The sequence below is a fragment of the Camellia sinensis genome, chromosome 5, assembly GCF_055761805.1.
Source record: "Camellia sinensis isolate YWXY chromosome 5, ASM5576180v1, whole genome shotgun sequence".
NCBI classification, from domain to species: Eukaryota; Viridiplantae; Streptophyta; class Magnoliopsida; order Ericales; family Theaceae; genus Camellia; species Camellia sinensis.
Window position 1 is genome coordinate 56,051,057 of NC_138965.1, and position 19,782 is coordinate 56,070,838.

At 34.1% G+C, this 19,782-nt stretch overlaps 2 protein-coding genes across 5 annotated transcripts; one reads left to right on the top strand and one right to left on the bottom strand.

Annotated features, from left to right (window-relative positions):
• Positions 1-562: 562 nt before the first annotated feature.
• LOC145791419 (pectinesterase inhibitor-like) lies at positions 563-1,066 on the bottom strand. The gene has a single exon (XM_082871774.1). The coding sequence runs from the start codon at positions 1,064-1,066 to the stop codon at positions 563-565; it is 504 nt and encodes a 167-aa protein (XP_082727900.1).
• A 6,096-nt stretch (positions 1,067-7,162) lies between these two features.
• LOC114304337 (uncharacterized) lies at positions 7,163-13,453 on the top strand. 4 transcript variants are annotated; one of them, XR_014329529.1, is made up of 7 exons: positions 7,163-7,294; positions 8,815-8,886; positions 9,675-9,753; positions 10,020-10,091; positions 12,095-12,181; positions 13,141-13,253; positions 13,357-13,453. XR_014329529.1 is itself a non-coding variant. In XM_082868926.1 (6 exons), the coding sequence occupies exons 1-6, from the start codon at positions 7,275-7,277 to the stop codon at positions 13,190-13,192; spliced, it is 375 nt and encodes a 124-aa protein (XP_082725052.1). In that variant the 5' UTR covers positions 7,163-7,274; the 3' UTR covers positions 13,193-13,332. The 4 variants fall into 4 exon arrangements, 2 of the variants coding, with proteins under 2 accessions (XP_082725052.1, XP_082725053.1); XR_014329528.1 differs by having other exon boundaries at positions 9,675-9,746; XM_082868926.1 differs by lacking the exon at positions 13,357-13,453 and having other exon boundaries at positions 9,675-9,746; positions 13,141-13,332.
• The last annotated feature ends 6,329 nt before the right edge of the window (positions 13,454-19,782 follow it).

Consider the following 19,782-nt stretch of genomic DNA (forward strand, 5'->3'; position numbering starts at 1 on the left):
AAATTGGACTCCTCATAATTCAATTTAATTTAAGATAATCCCAATTCCCAATCTTCATAACTTGATCAACTCCAATTCGGACCCAATTAATAAAATCTCAATTTTACTAAACAGAATCGAATATTTAATTAAACCCCCATATGGTCCGATACTCAAAATTAAAATAATTCAATTTGTCAATTTCACCTTCTTGAGCTACTAAAGCTTTTAATTTCTAATTCCGAAATAGCTCTTTTATAAAATTACATACAAATCAATACCAACATTGTTCATCAATTCCACAATTAAATTAAAATAATAATTAATTAAAATCCAAATCACCTTGATTAATTAGATATAAAATATTATATATGGCAGGGTCGTCACACATTCTCTTCTTACCTCATTTAAAAACAACACTAATCCTTAGCCCTACAAGTATTAAATCGTTGGAAAGTAAGAACGTAGGCGTATGAAAAAAAAAACAAAAAAACAAAAAAACAAACAGACAAACAAACTAAGAAGTTCATTTATTCATTCCATAATTAAAACAAAGATAGAATCTGGTTTACAAAGATGAAATTTAACCAAGCGAAGCTAAAATATGCTCAGCAATTGCTACTAGGTTTTGCACGGCAATATTGTCAGCCGTGAAAGGTGATTTACGCTTATTAGGTTCCTCACTGAATATACCTTCACAAGTGTCAGCATTAGTAATGGCCGAATCTCCTTCATGGATAGCTTCATTGTTATCTGACCCCACATTCTGAATGGCTTTAGGAATTTCTTTGACGATTAAATTATACAAATCAGTGCAAGCGGTGAGACATTCTTTGAGAACAGGTTCTGTTGTCTTGCTAAGTAATTTTTTCACTTGATTGAAAGTAGTAGAAGCTTTAGTAAGTGCAGCTTCAAGCATGATACGAGCAAGCCCTGTGGCATCTGCCTTTGCACTGCGAGGGTCTGACCTTAGAGTCGAATTGCAAAGATCGGGATATTCAGATTTCTGACAGGTATCAGCTATTAAATCCGCATGAGAATGGTAATTTAGACTAAAGAGGACAAAAAGAAGAACAATTCTTGTCATGGTGAGTACTATCTTCACTCCTTTCCAAGAGAGAGTTTTGTAATTTTTATTCTTTACTTTTTGATGGAGAATGAGTGTTTTACTTTGGACAAGCTCATGAGTATTTAAGCACTCAATTGTAACAATAGATAGTAACAAAGCACAATCAGAAATAAAAGCATACATGGTATAATAGTAAAGTTAAATGGAACTTCAATGCAGTCAATGGTCAAATAAGGTAAGCACTAATAACACAACGCAGAGCTCTCATTTGTCTTGTATTCACCACAAAACTGAAAAGGAAAAATATAATATATTTCTTATATATTATAAACATATGGTAAGTGATTAACACCGGAGGAGTCTTCCTAATTTTTATATATGAATATTCATGTGTGTATTTATGAAATTTCAATGCAGTAAATGGTCAAATAAGTAATAATAACGTATGACATTCAATCCAATTACAAGACTACCATATTTGGCATGATTGTGTAACACCCTTTGGCCATATTTGATTTCACAAGATTAATAGTGAGGTATAAATAATCTTATTAAATTAGTATGATATTTATTCACTATCCAATTAGATTAGTAGGATAGATTATTTTTTGTCCATTGTTTGATTAGCACTCATTTGTCTTGTTGTATTCACCACAAAACAGAAAAGGAAAAATATAATATATTTCTTATATATTATAAACATATGGTAAGTTAATCAACACCGGATAGTCTTCTAATTTTTATATATGAATATTCATGTGTGTATTTATGAAATTTCAGTGCAGTAAATGGTCAAATAAGCAAAATAACGTAAGACATTCAATCCAATTACAAGACCAGCATATTTGGCATGATTGTGTAACACCCTTTGACCATGTGTTATTTCACAAGATTAATAGTGAGATGTTAATAATCTTATTAAATTAGTGTGGTATTTACTATCCAATTGGATTAGTAGGATACATCATCTTTTTGTCCATTGTTTGATTACAACTATATTTATGTTCTTTTCCAATCTTACTCTCCATCAATGTTTCTTCACAATCTTTACTTTATCAAAATTTCTTCATAAATGTGATTTTAAAAAAAAAAATTGTAAATAAATAAATAAAAGCAAAATTAAAATACAAAATACAAAGGCCATGTTTGGTTTGTTTTTTAATTTTTTTTTTTCAAAAAAATATAAACTAATTTGATAAAATAAATATCAAAAAATATTTTAAGATTTATAAAAATTATTTTTGGCCTTCTAAAATATAAAATTATATAGATTTAATAATAAGTGTTTTAATTTTTTTTTTATTTCTTTCACCAAATTAATTTTCAAAACAATTTTAAAACAAGTTTATAAAAACCAAACCAAACATCACTACTACAAAAATAGTTAAAGATCACACTTTGACAAAAAAGAAGATCTCACTTTTATTGAAAGTGTGATAAAAAAAATTAGATTGATATTTTAATCACACTTAATTTGATTGAGTGTGATAATATTTATTTTTTATGTCACTTTTCAATTAAGTGTGATTATATATATATATATTTTTTTTTAATCACACCTTCTAATTAAAGTGTGATTATATATACACTACTACTTTTTAATCACACTTTTTAAACAAGTGTGATTATATACATATTTTTTAATCACACATTCTAATTAAAGTGTGATTATTTATATATTTTTTTATCACACCTTCTAATTAAAGTGTGATTATATATACACTACTACTTTTTAATCACACTTTTTAAATAGGTGTGATTATGTATATATTTTTTAACCACACATTCTAATTAAAGTGTGATTATTTATATATTTTTTTAATCACACCTTCTAATTAAAGTGTGATTATATATACACTACTACTTTTTAATCACACTTTTTAAATAGGTGTGATTATATATATATATATATATATATTTTAACCACACATTCTAATTAAAGTGTGATTATTTATATATTTTTTAATCACACCTTCTAATTAAAGTGTGATTATATATATACTACTACTTTTTAATCACACTTTTTAAATATGTGTGATTATATATATATATATATTTTTTAACCACACATTCTAATTAAAGTGTGGTTATTTATATATTTTTTAATCACACCTTCTAATCAAAGTGTGATTATATATACACTACTACTTTTTAATCACACTTTTTAAATAAGTGTGATTATATATATATATATATATATATTTTAATCACACATTTTAATTAAAGTGTGATTATATATACATTACTACTTTTTAGTCACACTTTTTAAATAAGTGTAATTATATATATATTTAATCACACTCCCTAAATAGTTGTGATTGCATAAAATATTTCAATTTGATTTTTATATAAAATATACAATTCCCAAATCCGCGCCTCTATTCTACCCATGAATGATAGAGACGACTCACTACTAGAAAAGAAGGCTCTAGACACGAAACTTTTTTACCCATTTTTTCATCTTCCTATCTCTCTGTCTCTGTCTTTCTTCTCTCTCTCTCTCTCTTTCTCTCTCTCTCTCTCTCTCACTCACTCATTACTCTTCTCTGTCTGTCTCTCTCTCTCTCTTTCTCTCTATGTCTCTATGTCTCTTATTTTTTTCTCTCTCACTCATCACTTATCTCTGTCTGTCTGTCTCTCTCTTTCTCTCTGTGTCTTTGTCTCTCTTATTTTTCTCTCTCTCACTTATCACTCTTCTCTATCTGTCTGTCTCTCTCTCTCTCTTTCTCTCTGTGTCTCTCGTCTATCTCTCTTCTGTCTATCTCTCTCATCTCTCTTCTCTCTCTGTCTCTCTTCTCAATCTCTCTTCACTTTATCTCTCTCGCTCATCTCTCTCTGTCTCTCTCTCGTTTCTCTCTTTTCGCTCTTTTTCTCTCTCTCTCTCTCTCTCTCTCTTTGTCTATATCTTTTCACCCATTTTTTCATCTTCCTCTCTCTCTTCTCTTTCTCTTTCTCTCTCTCACTCATCACTCTTTTCTTTCTGTCTATCTGTCTCTCTCTTTCTTTGTGTCTCTCACTCATCTATCTCTTCTCTCATCTCTTTTCTCTCCATGTCTCTTTCGCTCATCTCTCTTCTCTCTATCTCTTTCATCTCTCTCTGTCTCTCTCGATCATCTCTCTTCTCTCTATGTCTCTCTCGCTCATCTCTCTTCTCTCTATCTCTCTCTCTCGTTCATCTCTCTTCTCTCTCTGTCTCTTTTTCTCTCTCTCATTCTCTCTCTCTTTATCTTTTTGTCCCTCTCTCTCTCTTCTCTTTCTCTTTCTCTCTCTCTGCCACTATGTTCGCGTTGGTCACTCTCTTCCTTCTGTCTTCTCTATTTACTGAGCTCCCTCTCGATTTATCTATCCACTACAAGAAAATGCACTTTTAGCAACCACTTTGTCTCTCTCTCGTTCATCACTCTGTCTTTCTCTCTCTCTCTCTCTCTCTATCTCTCTCTCTCTCTCTCTCTATCTCTCTCTCTCATTCTCTCCTCTATGTGTCTCTCACTCATCTATCTCTTCTCTCATCTCTTTTCTCTCCCTATCTCTTTCGCTCATCTCTCTTCTCTCTATCTCTTTCATCTCTCTCTGTCTCTCTCGATCATCTCTCTTCTCTCTATGTCTCTCTCGCTCATCTCTCTTCTCTCTATCTCTCTCTCTCTCTCTCGTTCATCTCTCTTCTCTCTCTGTCTCTTTTTCTCTCTCTCACTCTCTATCTCTTTATCTTTTTGTCCCTCCCTCTCTCTTCTGTTTCTCTTTCTCTCTCTCTGCCACTATGTTCGCGTTGCTCACTCTCTCCCTTCTGTCTTCTCTATTTACTAAGCTCCCTCTCGACTTATCTATCCACTACAAGAAAATACACTTTTAGCGACCACTTTGTCTCTCTCTCGCTCATCACTCTATCTATCCACTACAAGAAAATACACTTTTAGCGACCACTTTGTCTCTCTCTCGCTCATCACTCTGTCTCTCTCTCTCTCTCTCTCTCTCTCTCTCTCTTTCTCTCCTCTATGTGTCTCTCACTCATTTCTCTCTCTCTCACCACCCATCTCCTTTACCACCTCCACCACTACTGCAAACGTCATTCCACTACCACCATTATTACTACTGTCGCCACTTCACCTCTACGACTACCATTACTACTACCATTGCCACCACTACCACTACTACCACTACTACCACTACTACTGCCATTACCTCTCCTTCACCCCTGCCACTTCATCTACTCTACCACTACCACAACTTCACCACTAATCTCCTTCGCCACCACCGCCACCACCACCACCACCACCATCATCTCTTATCCACCACCTTCACCACTACTGCCACTACTACTACCATTACCTCTCCTTCAACCTTGCCACTTCATCTACTCTACCACTACCACAACTTCACCACTAATCTCCTTCGCCACCGCCGCCACCACCGCCACCACCACCTTCACCACTACTGCCACTACTACTACCATTACCTCTCCTTCACCCTTGCCACTTCATCTACTCTACCACTACCACAACTTCACCACTAATCTCCTTCGCCGCAGCCACCACCACCACCACCACCACCATCTCTTATCCACTACCTTCTCCACTACTGCCACTCCCTCTCATCTACAAAAAAAAAATTCATCAACTACAAAAAATATATATTTTAACAAAAAATAATTTTTTTTGACAACGGCAACCCCGTCGCCAAAAAAAAAATAAAAATTAAATGGCATTATTTTATTATTTAAATTTCATTTCTGACCAAAAAAAAAATTTATTTTTTATTCCCGCCCGTTTTTGTTTTTCATTCCCGCTCCCTTCCCCACCTTTTTTTTTTCCCATTCGCGCTCATCACCCCCCCAAACAAAAAATCCCCAATCTCAAACCCAAAAATCCCTAATCTCTTCTTACCCCCCCTCTCTCGATCGACGGCGAGCGGCGGAGGAGCAGCCGAAAGGGCAAACGAGCCCTAGCCGTTCGCCGTTGCACAGCTCGCAGTCTCTCTCTCTCTCTCTCTCTCTCTCTCTCTCTCTCTCTCTCTTTCTGTTTTATCCAGGTAACATTCTCTTCTGTCATTCCACTATTTCCTCTTGCCATTGACTTTTATCAGCTGAAAAATGTTCACTCATTGTGTTGAATCCGAATACATGTCTCTGCAATGAAAATAATTTTTTTGTTGTTCCTCCTCTAATATGTTGAAACCACGTATTTGCAAATATACGACAAATATCGTCACAGAGACACGATTTATTAAAACCCTAGATTATATATATTAGGCTGTATGTATATATATAGATATGCATTTACACAGACACTGCACCAACACTTACACTTGTTCTGGAAAATGTGGTGCGAGGGAGATTCACAGTGTAATTGGCAGATTATTTATCATTGTTCTTATTGTTTGTTCATTTTGTTAGTGTTTTTTTTAACTGATTGATACAACACGCGTACCAGCTGTTAAAAATATTAAATATTTTACGTTGCACAAAAAGTCAGTCGTTAAAAATATTACACTTTTTACGGCACACAAAAAGTCAATCATTAAAAAATATACTTTTCACGATGCACATATACTAACTGTTAAAAATATTTTACTTTTTACGACATGTAATTCCTGTCGTGAATAATATGACCAAAATAAAAATAGGCACCAAAAGTAAAATACCCTGGCGCCAAATGTAAAATGAAATAATCTTCGAATTGGCATAGTTGTCTCTCTCTACACGAATGCTAAAAGCTCAGTGATCTGCAGAAGTTACTACTACTTTCTACTCCACCACACTCTTCCATTTCAAACCCTAAATCTCTACTCCTCCACCACATTTCCATTTCAAACCCTTAAATCATATTCTCACTCTCTTTCACTCTCTTCTCCAATTTCTCTCTCTATAACCCACAACGGCCATGGCTCTTCTCTCACCCAATTCATCGATCCAGAGCTGCCATGGAGACTAGCAAAAGGCGAGAGCTGGTTTTCAGAGACTTCCATTACCTTTTACCCGTTCCGAACTCACTCAACACTCATCACGGTTACCCCTCTTCCTATTCCCTTCTCCAGATCTAATTTTTGTGTACCCTTTTGTTGTTTTCTTGTTGTGTTTTTTATTTTTTGGAGAAAAAATTGTGTTTTTGATTTTGGGTTTTTTGTGTTTAGATGGATCAGTATCAGAGGGTAGAGAAATCGTGGCCAAAGACGCCGATTAAGAATGAGATTTGTATAACCACTTAGGGAAGGATGAGGAACTACATTATTTATGCTACCACTCTGTTTAAGGTCTCTCTCTCTCTCTCTCTCTCTCTCTCTCTCTCACACACACACACACACACACATACACACACACACACAAAAAAATTAGGGTTTTGATTGAGCAAATAAAAAATTAGAATTGTGTTTCAGGTTGTGAAATTATTTTTTTATTTTTTTTTGTTTTTAAATTTCTTGAATGCGAGTTAGGGAAAATATCTGAATCTGAATTGGAAAAATTAAAACCTGAATGTGAAATTAGGTTCTTGGGTTGAACACATTTTTTTTTTAAAATATAAATTTGTTGAATCTAAAGAAATTGGGTTCTATTACGAATCATCTTCCGGCAATAGGAATCATAAATGCACAAACCATCATATAGAATGAAAGTGAAACACAGCACACAGGGAAATCTTGAAAGACAAACACAGTTGTGACAGCAGTGTTGCAGTAATTTAGAATGTAGAACTATATTCCACTGTATACAGATGAAAGGTGCTATATGTAATGATAGTTTATGTTAATTTTGTGAAGAAAAAAAAAAAACAACAGTTTCATTTAGTTTGGTGAGCACACAATTTAAAAATTACACTATTGTTTCATAATTTTTAACCAGAAACATGACCCACATACTAAAAACCTTAGTGTATGACCTGACAAACACCGACAATTTTTTCATCTTTCCCCAGAAATCAAGGTTAATTGGCCAAACCAGGTAACCACTTGGCTTACACTGGCAGTGGTATAAGGTAGACAAAATGGAAGCTTGGAACTTCCAAGTTTTGCTGAAATTTTTTAACCTTATTCTAATGATATCCTTTAACTAAAGAATGGAAGACAATAGGACATCTTTCATCTTAGAAATTTGCTAAAACAGAAAAAGGCAAAGCATTTATATTGCTTTCTTTTACACCTCAGAAAGAAAATTTGAAGCATAATATTGCCTTAACAATTCCAATGTGAAAAGATGACAAACTTGTTCCTGATAATTTCCAATATGGCACATATACATATAAACCCAATCAAATAGCTCTATAATAATTCCTGTATTCCTGTATAAAATTGTCAAATAGTCCAATACAACCGAGCTATCTTCAAGAAAGTACCAGCTCAATAATGTCGTGCTTCTCCTTCAGCCATAGACTATTCTTCAAACTTTGCGAATGGGCTTCCTTTCTCATTTGAGATTCAGGTGCAGATTTTTCTTTTTAATTTTATTTTTGAAACAAAAAAGAAAACACAGATGGCTGTGGAAACTTCTTCAAAAATAGAATTGTCAAGATCCAATAAAGCTTTATAGAACGTTATTAACTAATTTAAGTTATGCACTCAAAAAGTGGGTAATTGCTTTGTTACTTGTCAAAAGGGAGTTTGATCATAAACAAAAGGCAAGGTCCCTTTTAGGAAACCGCATTAATGGTTCAATTCCAAAGGAAATCAAATCAGAGACATTGCTACTCTTGAGGAGCTATAAGTTATGGATACTGTTCTGTCTACTGGACTAATAAATGAAGCATGACCTTGATTTTAACGTGAACTATCTTATACAGGGTCTTGGAAGATAATCAGCTTGGAGGACCTCTTCATCAAAACCTTGGAAATTTGAGCTGCATGAGGAGGCTGTAAGAAAGTTCTTTCTTTTTGTTTTAAACTTAATACTTTCTTCTAAAGTATACACTTGAATATACCGAATTACATGGTGGTGCTATCATTGCCAAAGCTTCTTATCTAAAATGCTTTTCTGGTTGGAGATAGAGTATTAATGTGTTGAAAAACAGCTGTGTGATCAGGAAGGGTTTCGTATGCATGATCCTGTCCAGCTGTGACCTTCAAATATTGGATAAGAAGTGCCATGAGAACTTGCTTTTTTAACTTCCCAGTACTGTTTCCATAAGGCTTTTTTTTTTATTTTTTTATTTTTATTATAAAAAAATTTGTGATCTTTTTAAGCTACATTGAAAGAGAGCATGGCTATTTTGAATTTAAAAGCATCGTGATTATTGTTGATGCATTTCTTGCCTTGTCCAACATTCAATCATTGTGTCTATCAATATATAGAGTAATGCTATACAAACAAAAAATTCATATATAATGATGTGACTCATTGTAGACCTTTCACTTCAAAACAAAACACCATTGAAGATGGATTTATTTATAATAATGGCATTGCCATATCATTCTTATCAAGTTTTTTGTATGAGTTTTATGTATGTTTATAATTGTCCCAATATATATGGTAGTCTTTGTCTAAGATTGCAGTGTCAAACATCTCTTACATGCATTGAACATTGTCTTTTGGGTATCTTTGTATGTTGAGTTGAGTGCGACAAAATGATGTTAACATTGCCACTACTGGTGCTATCGTTCTCATGTTGTTTCAAGGGAATTTATAATGGATAGTTTTCTGCAGCTTTCTTTCTGCCAACAATTTTATTGGAACAATTCCAGACACATTCAGCAAATTGAAGAACTTGACAGATTTGTAAGTGGTAATTATTTTGACATTTATTAGTTTTGAATTTTAGTAAATCTAAAACTTCTTCAACTAATTGCAGTAGGATAGATGGGAGTGTACTATCTGGGAAGATACCTGATTTGATTGGGAACTGGACAAAAATTAAAGCACTATGAGTATCATTAGTAGTTCCATGCATTAGCAATCTTTTCCCTGCCTATGGAATTCTAACAAGCTTTCTCTTAATTTTTTAATTTTACCTAAGAACATCTCAAATAATTGTTAAATAATCTGTTTCAGGCACATGCAAGGCACATCCATGGATGGCCCCATTCCTTCTACCATATCCCAGCTGAAAAACATAACCGAGTTGTGAGGACTTATTTACATTTGCAATTACTTTTATCATATTTAGTAAATTGCCTAATTACTGGTCCAATCCCAGATTACATTGGTGAATTGGTTACACTTAAAACATTGTAAGTTATTCTAATCAGTATTCTTACTGGGATGCATGGTTTATATTTTTTTTAATCGAATGCTGATTTGATATCTCCAAACAGACTAAACAGAGAAATGCCAAATTTGTGCTTGTAATCTGGAATGAAGTGGTTGCACTAGATGTTTCACTTGGCATGTTACATTATATGTGATCATTGCAGTGAAGGATAAATAGTTACAACATCAAAGCCAAAGAATCTGTAAATGATGTGATGTCTTGTTTCTTCTTCAAATAATAAAAAATAAATAATTTTATAGGCTTGTCAATACCCTTGGAACCCCCAAGGACACCCCACAGCTCCGTGAGAAATTGTGAGTGTCATCTCTCTACTTTCATGATCTTCGGGGGGAGGGGAGGTGCCTGATTAAGCAATTGGGTCAAGTTGGTTTTGTTACAGATATGAATTAAGAGTTTTGAATAAGGATTTATGGTTGTTTTGGGAATTGACTCTCTTAGTAGTTTTTGGGTATTTACGAAAAGCTCTTTTTTTTTTTTTCTTTTGTGGCTAAAATTGCAACTTCCCAAAATAGCCTTAATAGATGATGAGTTTGACTTAGTGGGTTAGAAATTTTGGTTATGATGATTAGAAGACTGAACTGGAAGGGGATGATGATAAGCAAATTGGATTGAGTAGTAAAAAAATTGATCTCAGTAAGTAATCTGGTTTGGACAAGTTATGGTATTGATGCAGTAATAGATCCTTGCCATTTGGGCTCAATTCTTGTATGGAATATGCCTAATTGATGAAACATAGAAAATGTAATTTGACAGATGCTAACTGTTCCCATACTAGGACTGTGAGCGAGGAGGGTTTATTGTGATTCTATGGGTTGAGTTTGGTGAGAACCTAGACTTGACTTTCTGCTGTTTATTTGCAGGTTTTCAGCTGGTCTATTTTAGGGGAATTGTTTATTTGAGGGTTGAGTGATTGAGGCGTATATTGTTGTATAGTTTTTTCTCTTTCAGTAGTTGACTGCGTGGTGTGAGTTGAGTGTTGTCTGTGGGTTGATTGATATTATCAGTTTTATGTGAGTCTTGCAGTTATCTATTGTTGAATTGTCCTATTAATATATTGATTGCTTGGCTCTCTTAGGATCATTTAACAAAATGATGGCCTGGAGCAAGTAATCCATTTTGATGGATCTTGTCCCAATTGTTGATTGTTGAAGCTCTTGTTTTTGCTGCTAGTTGTATATGTCACTGTGTTGAAGAGTTGGCTGTTTGTATGCTGGTTCTTTTCTGTTACCTTTGTTGTTGCCTGGTTGCTGGTTCCTGCTGGTGTTGCTGTGTTCTTTGCTGTTGCCTTTTTTGGGTTTTGTTCTGGTTTTTGTTATTTTGGATCTTTTTAGTGGTTAAGTTGTGCCCAGGTTATGTTGTTCTAAGGCTTTTTGTTTGCCTTGTTCTTGCCCCTCATTTGCTTCTTGCTTATGTGTTGTTTGAACATGATGGTTCTTTTTCTAATGTGTTCTTTTTTTCTTTTTTTTTTTGTTTTGTTGGTTGCTGTGTCCCTGTATAGTTGGTTAGCTCTTGGGGTATACCCCTTGTAGTTTTTTTGTTGTTTAATTTATGACTTATTCATCAAAAAAAAAAAAAAAAAAAATTAGATATGGCAAATTCAGCTCAAGGCACTAGAAGCTTATATATATTGGTTGTCGGCTGTATTCCTTTCTACGGTTCTACAAAGAGTGGTCTTGTTAATGCTGGTATATTGTAAGAATATTGGAAAAGCTGGCAAATTATGCTCACATCAAGTGTTGTGTTATTCTTTACTCGATTGATAATGTTTGTTAAATCACATTATTGCTTATTGTTGCTGCTCTCCAGGCTAAAGTTGTTCCTCAACAAGTATTACCCGTTTGAAAAACTTAAATAGGCAAACCATTGATGTTCTGGCTGCGAGACTCTACTTCTATTACTCTCTTAGTTATGAGCTCACTGGTGATCTTGCTGAAATTCGGAGGTGAGTACTCTCCATTAATATCAATTCCTTACTTTTATTTGAAATCATTTGTATGTCCTTGCATCTGAGAGTAATGCACAAGTACGTATTTAACAAAATAAATAGGAAGAAGGAACAAGATTAGAGAGGAATTAGTTAATGGCATGATAGTGGTCTCTTATCTTTGATATAATATAACTAATTAGAGAGGAATTAGTTGAGCTCACTCATCAATAAACAGGTAAAGGGGAAGGCTCCACACAATTTTTTACTCACACCACTCAACCCACATTTAGTAACCTCACAATACTCATGCTCTGTATCTCCTTGCACCTGCAAAACAGATTCCACTTAATATAGACAAAAGTGTTAGTAAAAACCCACATATATATGGTCTCATAACACTCAACCCACATTTTTAGTGAACCTAAATTCTTCACATCCAACAAATCCTACAAAAGAACAGACATTAATAGAAATAAAACACTCCATATGAACTCTCATCACTCGACCCTTAGTTTAGAGAACTCACAACCCTGAACAATGAACCACTCAATATATACTCACAGCCACTCAACCCACACAACACAGAAACACCTCAATACGTGAGGATACTTCTTGGAAGCCTCCAAGAATTAAGGAACCACTCATCATTATTTGATTTTTTGACATTTGAAAGAGCCATAGCTCTGCATCTAATCATTTGAAAGAGCCAGAGGCTTGTGACTCATGTATGGCCCTACGAGTTCATGAATTCAAGATTTAGCTTAACCAAGTAGCATGAAATGCCATAGATCTGAGGGACAGTGATTTACAGGTCTTGGTGTAGCTTATTGACCTAGTGTCATATGCTCATGGCTTAGGAACAATTTAAGTGGCTTCTTTTGCCTCAGTCTTATCTTCATTACTTTAATTCCTTTTCTTTATTTTTGTTAATATGTATATATATATATATATATATTTTATAATTTTTTTTCCAGGAGTTGTTCTGTTTCCAGAGGCTACCCTTCCTCTAAGAGTTATACAACCTAACTTTATAGCTGCTATTGAAAGAGCTTTGTGCCAAGTTGATACTCCTTATACCATCGGCGTGGTTTGTGAAGTCATTGACAGCTCATAGTTATTTTCTCTGTGCCTAGGATTTGTTTCACTAGCCTTTTATCTCAAAGTAGCATTATTTGTAAAATTTTGTTCAGGTTCATAGGGATCCTGATAATGGGAGGATGAGGTTTGCAACCGTTGGGACGACTGCAGAGGTATGAGTCAGGAACCTGCCACTCAGGTCTTTTACTGCTTACTGCTTATTTATTTTTATGTTATAAAGTTTTATGACTTTTAAGTGGGCATATTTAATTTAGAACAAAATTTTAGCACCTCTAAAGTATTGACAACATCAAACTCAGTCTAGTTAGATGCTTATCAAATGTTAGATTCAATCCAAGATGCAAGGTGTATTTATTCATATGTATTTCTTTTAATATCTAATTAACAGTCAAATGGACAATGATTATTAAGTATCAAAGTCGAATCCCTGTGCTGAATTATGTTATTTCACAGAGGAGTTATATACCTTCTGTTGCAAAAACTTGCTCCTTTTGTAAAATATTGTGTTGGTTTACAATTCAATGTTTGTTATTGCGGTTTGCTATGTAGAGTGCATGATTATATGCTGTCATTTTTTTAAGTATGTCAAGACTCAGGAGCATTGTTTTATGCTGTCATTTTTTTAAGCATTGTCAAGACTCAGGAGCATTGTTTTATGCTGTCATTTTTTTAAGCATTGTCAAGACTCAGGAGCATAGTTTTACTCTTTACGAAATGGAATATACTTTCACTCTTGGCAGCATGTCTGGTTGAATTGATATGATTTGTTAATTGAGATTGGGAGATTGTTGGTGTTAGTGTTTCATACTAGGAAGCTTTTCGGATAGTTCAAGAGGTGAGAATTAGCTATTTCTTGAGGACAACAAGTAGAGCTGATGTTATTTTGCTTTTTTGCGTTGAACTATTGGCAGTTTTATGTGTTTGGGTTGTTCAATTTTCTGTTAAAATTATTAGAGCAACTGATGACTGTAGTGCTCTGTTCGACTTTAGTCTCACCACACAACTTCCAATCTTCTTCTTCATCACTGTATATATATATATTGAAAGTACCCAGTTTCATTTTTCGGTTTTAACTTCGAGATATTAGCTATACAGGTTGCATATGTTTGATTGTTTGCTTTCAAATGCTTTATTTTTATTTTTATTTTTATTTTTTTCATTTCCTTTTGTTTTTGTTTTTGTTTTTGAACTAAATGTTGCGATTATTGAATATATAAAAATTTCATGGAGCTTTTTTGATATGTCAATAGAGATGCTTCGTCTCTGTAATTTCTTCATTTTTATAGAATCTTTATTGCTCATGAATGTTTGATCTACACAAAATGTGATTCAAATGCATGAAAATTGTAACTTTCTTATAGATTAGCAATTCAAGCTCTTTAGTTTTGATGATTTTGTTGTGTGTTGTTTAATGATTTTTATTTTTATATTTTTTCCCATTTTCTTGGGTGTAGAAGACAGTTTGAAAATTTATAGCACTCCAATTATTTGTTCTAAAGCCTAAAAAGAGACTCATTGATGACTTTGGTTTATCAAAATAACTTGTTTTAATTTTGAAACTATACCCTTATTTGGTCTGTGTTGTTCTCAGTTCTCGATTTGTCGATTTGATTGGCTAATGGTGATATTTGTTTGTAACAGGGGAATTTAGTGCTGTTCCAAGAAAAAAAACCTGAACCTTGTACTGCTTTTTATTCTTCTTACCAGTACAGGTAACTCATGTTCATTGAATGATAAATTTTAGTGAAAGAATGCATTTTCAAAATTTTGGCATATTTATGAAGGGCTGCAGGCTAGGGTTGCCTAATTGTTAAGTGTTTTTGTATGGGACACGGACATTCAACACACCACAGATATTTGAAATGTACTCAAAGTATTTGCACAATCAACATTCAATTGTATTTCTTTTGTAGAACATTAAATATTTGAGATGGATAGAGCCTCTTAAATTAAGTTGTTGGTTATAGTAAAATTTCTGTTGAACTTGCAATTTCTATGGGTAAAGTGACATTTTGTTTTTACATGCTTCATGTCATGGTAGAGGTATTTAATGTTAAGACATTTGAAGGGGTGTGATTAGTGGGACTTTATCTTTTGTAAAACTAGAACAATCTCTACAAATAGTTAGTTTATTCATATGATTCTAGTGGTTTCTGAATTAATTTGTGTTTTTATTTTTCAGGTTAGAAATTTCTTGGAGAGATGCAAAATATGGTCAAAGAATTCAAGGACTTAGTTTTTCAATTTTTTATTTTTTATTTTTTAATATAAGTAAGCATAGTTTAAAATTTTGTATTTAATTCCTTTGTATATACTTTTGAACATATTGAATTTTCATTTATGAAATATATGACGTTATTCTATTGAATATGTGGTTATATGACGTTATTCCATTGAATATGTGGTTGTGATTCAAAGTATAGTATATAGTGTGTATTATATTTTTGAAATGTGCGTACAAAAATAATATTGATTATTCTTCAAATATGTCGAATCTTTTTAGTAATTAATCACACTTAAAAGATGTGATGTAAATGTTATTAATCACACTTAAAAGATGTGATCTAAAGTTTATTATCACATGTTTTATTAGTTTTTAATCACACTTAAAAGATGTGATCTAAATGTTTTTAATCACACTTAAAAGATGTGATCTAAAGTTTATTATCACAGGTTTTATTAGTTTTTAATCACACTTAAAAGATGTGATCTAAATGTTATTAATCACACTTAAAAGATGTGATCTAAAGTTTATTATCACAGGTTTTATTAGTTTTAAATCACACTTAAAAGATGTGATATAAATGTTTTTAATCACACTTAAAAGATGTGATCTAAATATTATTAATCACACTTAAAATGTGTGATTTTTTAACCACACTTAAAAGGTGTGATCTAAATGTTATTAATCACACTTAAAATGTGTGATTACAAATGACGCCTTTTAATCACACTCTCAAAGATCACACTTTAATAAAACTTAAAAGGTGTGATTAAATAACAAACATCACCCAAAAAAAGTGTGAACTTTATCTGTTTTTGTAGTAGTGCATGACCAACACACACCCACCCACCCACACACACAAAATGGTAATTAAACACATGCAAACATGTCCACACACACACACACACACAAAATGGTAATTAAACACATGCAAACATGGCCTAAAAGTACACATGCAAAATTATGTTTGAACATAGATTTGTCTAAACACAGATTATGTTCACCCATTAGAACCACATGTAACAGGTTATGTATTTTTTTTTTTTTGTTTTTGATCCACCAATCAACTCACTTTCAATATTAAACTAAGAAAAGCAATGTTCCCAATAGTTTGTAGAACACTGATGTGTGTAAGCTAGAAATATAGCATCTCCAATATCTTCCACACAACTAAATTCCCACATTATCAAATACTATTATATATTCTATTGTGTCGAATAAACCACAATCCCAAACATGTGTACTCATGCATGCCCTCCCAACAAAAGACATACCCACTCCAATTTGTCGGTATCAGAGAGACTGAAAAAGCAGTTAACTCGCTGAGCATCTTTGACAATGAGAGAACCTACTGTCAACCTTTGAGTTGATGTGAAGGGGAGCTTCAGAAGTTCAACATTGACACTCCTTCTAGCTTGGGATAAGTCATGTTCATATCCAATATGTGGACTTGCTTTTTTTCACGCCTCCGCCTTTCGGAAAGGGTTTGAAAAGAAAGGCCTCACAGTTGGGACTCCCGCGGTTCCGAATCTAGTCTCCTAAAGTGCAATGTGAAACTGATAATCACCAAAGAGTCCAAATCCGGCAAACCGCTTTGGAAAATGAATTTTAAATCAAATAATGCCAAAATTGGACTGCTTTGCCAGATACAGAGTCGCCACCTAAATATTTTTGTTTTAGGGAAATTTAGGAAACCCTGACTCGTGCCAAAGGCCACGTGTCCGTCATCACCAAAGTTGCCTCGGCTCAGGAACTTGGGTACGAGAAGGAAAGGTCCTGAAATGAGTATCCCCGCTCGCCCGATCAAAGATCGGCCTCTACTAATCATGATATACTTTTTATAAACATTATGTGTTCTTGTTCTAATTATTAAACTAGCTTTACTATGTGACGCACACTAACAAGTATAGACTAGTCACAAGACTTGGAACAATTCAATTTATGTTTGTTTGCGAAAATGGTTTGAATTTGTCACCCTCAAGTGGGCTTAAAAGATGCGGATTTGCCACCCCAAGTGGGCTTAAAACATGATTTTGCCACAACAAAGTGGGCTTAGAACATACATTTGTTAAATCGTTCCAATTCAAACAACAAAGCCTTCATCCACAGGTATTCATGCAGTTTAGCAAGTAAACACATAGCCTCATGGCAAGCATGCGAATCATGGCAATATGGCAATCACACTCATACAAGTATGCTAAAGCATAAAACTTACCGAGTACTCCAAGCCAAAACAAAAACTAGTTAGAAAGATACATGATCCTAACTATACAAGATGCCAAATGCAACACATACAATATGAAATTAATAGGCTCGACTACTAATATGGCATTTGATTTGATTCAATTTGATAATATGCTTTTAAACACGTGTTCAAATAAGATATCGAAATTGCTATGCAATTTGAATGATGAATCGAGCCTCGGTGCATGCAAGACAAATGAATGGATGCAAACATGCAAGCATAAGGTATGCTAATTGAAAATGTCCCTAAACCAACCATCAAAAGCGGTGAAATAAAAGGAAAAAAGACATGGGGTTGGAAGACATGCACACACGCACGCACATTTATTACAACATTACGCCCTCTCGAAGGAGGGTCCGAATGAATAGGAGCTAAGCTAATCTAAGCTAAGCTAACTAATTATTACAACACAAAATGAATTAACTAACTTATTCTAAGCTAATTATATATTACAAAATGAATTAACTAGCTAAACACTATAACTAGCTAATTACAAAATAAGTAAATTAGCAACCACCAATTAACTAAATAAAGTAGTTAAATGGCTTCGCGGGCGAGGGACGCATGCATGCTTGGTTGGTTTCCTCTCGAAAATCCACCGCCTTGCCACTGAACGCCTCTGTTTGCATATTTTTTTACCATTGAAAATTGTGCCAATTTCCAGAACACCTCTGCTTCCACTCAGGAACACACTTGTGCAAAATTTTCATTGATGGCCAGTCGTCTACCAATGGTGGTTGTCGGTTACCATTAGTAGCCGGTCGGCTACTTCTGGTGGCCGATCGGTAAAAGCTGGTGGCCGATCGGCTACCCCTTTCCTGAACTTCCCTTTTTTGCTACAATAGAGAGAAAATAGAGGCAAAGTAGTGTATTCTCAAGGTTTGTGTGTACTGTTACTCTTCTTATCATCACAAAAGCTTAGAAGAGTGCAACTCTTGGCCCTCAAACCATCAACCAAGAATTTTCCATGGATGATGGCTTACGAACCAAGCTTTTACAAGCTTAATGAGTGCAAAACAAGACTCAACAGAACCACAACCCTATTATGTAGGATCAAGGGTGACGGTGACCAAGAAAAGCAGAACATTTCATCACTTTGAGTATGAAACGTCCCATTTCCCTCGTGTTTGAATTAACGTCTGATCTGAACACATGCAATGCAACACGAAGATGCTTATCTTGCACACTTTTACTTGCCAAATTTTATTTACTCATTTTAGTTACCAAACCATTCTTTAGTCAATTTGTCCATTGCTGAATGTCTTCTAAAGCGAAATAAGTGTCAACCAAGGAGTAGTTCAAGGCATGAGGGAAACTTCATGCCGTTGGTAATGAACCCTCAAAGGAGGATTAAACCATTAGGCATGAGCCTCAACCTCAAGCTTAAACAACCCTAAGGTTGAAACACCCTCAAAACAATTGAAAGAGTGAAGAAATGAGGGAGATTGCAGAGATTAAGGTGCTGAAATTACATGCAAAATAATACTAAAACATGCAATCAACTCAAAAAAATGACGTTTAAAGGCCTAAAACACCAAACTAGTGAAGCCCTTTACACTACAACTATGCAATACAAAGCTCAAAAGCAACAACCAGCCCAAAAAAAATGCAAAACAACCCAAAATATAGCTTAAAACATTCTGAAATTAAGCTAACACATGCTAGAATAATAGGCTGAAACATGAAGCATGCTAGACCAGTAAGCAAGACACAAAGAGGGGAGGCTACCTCCTCCATTTTTGGACTTCAAAACATGTTTTTATTCACTAAAATTGCTCTGAAAAACAGTGTTTAAAAGCTTGGAAAAAGATAGCAAAAGGGTGGGAATCAGAAGGGCCAAGGCCTCCAAAATAGGGTACAAAGAAGGGCTATCAACCCCTCAACCTTTAATGGCCTTAGGACCTAAGCTTCAGCCCAAAAACACAGAGTTTTTATAGCCCAAAATCAGTTGGAAAACATGTTGGAATGAAGACAAGAGTAGCTAAAACATGAGGTTACACTACAACCACGCAAAAGACTACTCATACAACATAAACAACCCAAAACATA

Excerpts from the sequence above, each read along its gene's own strand:
- LOC114304337 (XM_082868926.1), top strand. The coding sequence starts at position 7,275 with ATGCTACCACTCTGTTTAAG. Across the intron at positions 7,295-8,814 it reads ATGCTACCACTCTGTTTAAG|GGTCTTGGAAGATAATCAGC; the intron begins GTCTCTCTCTCT and ends TATCTTATACAG. Across the intron at positions 10,092-12,094 it reads CTGAAAAACATAACCGAGTT|GCAAACCATTGATGTTCTGG; the intron begins GTGAGGACTTAT and ends AAACTTAAATAG.
- LOC145791419 (XM_082871774.1), bottom strand. The coding sequence starts at position 1,066 with ATGACAAGAATTGTTCTTCTTTTTGTCCTCTTTAGTCTAAATTACCAT.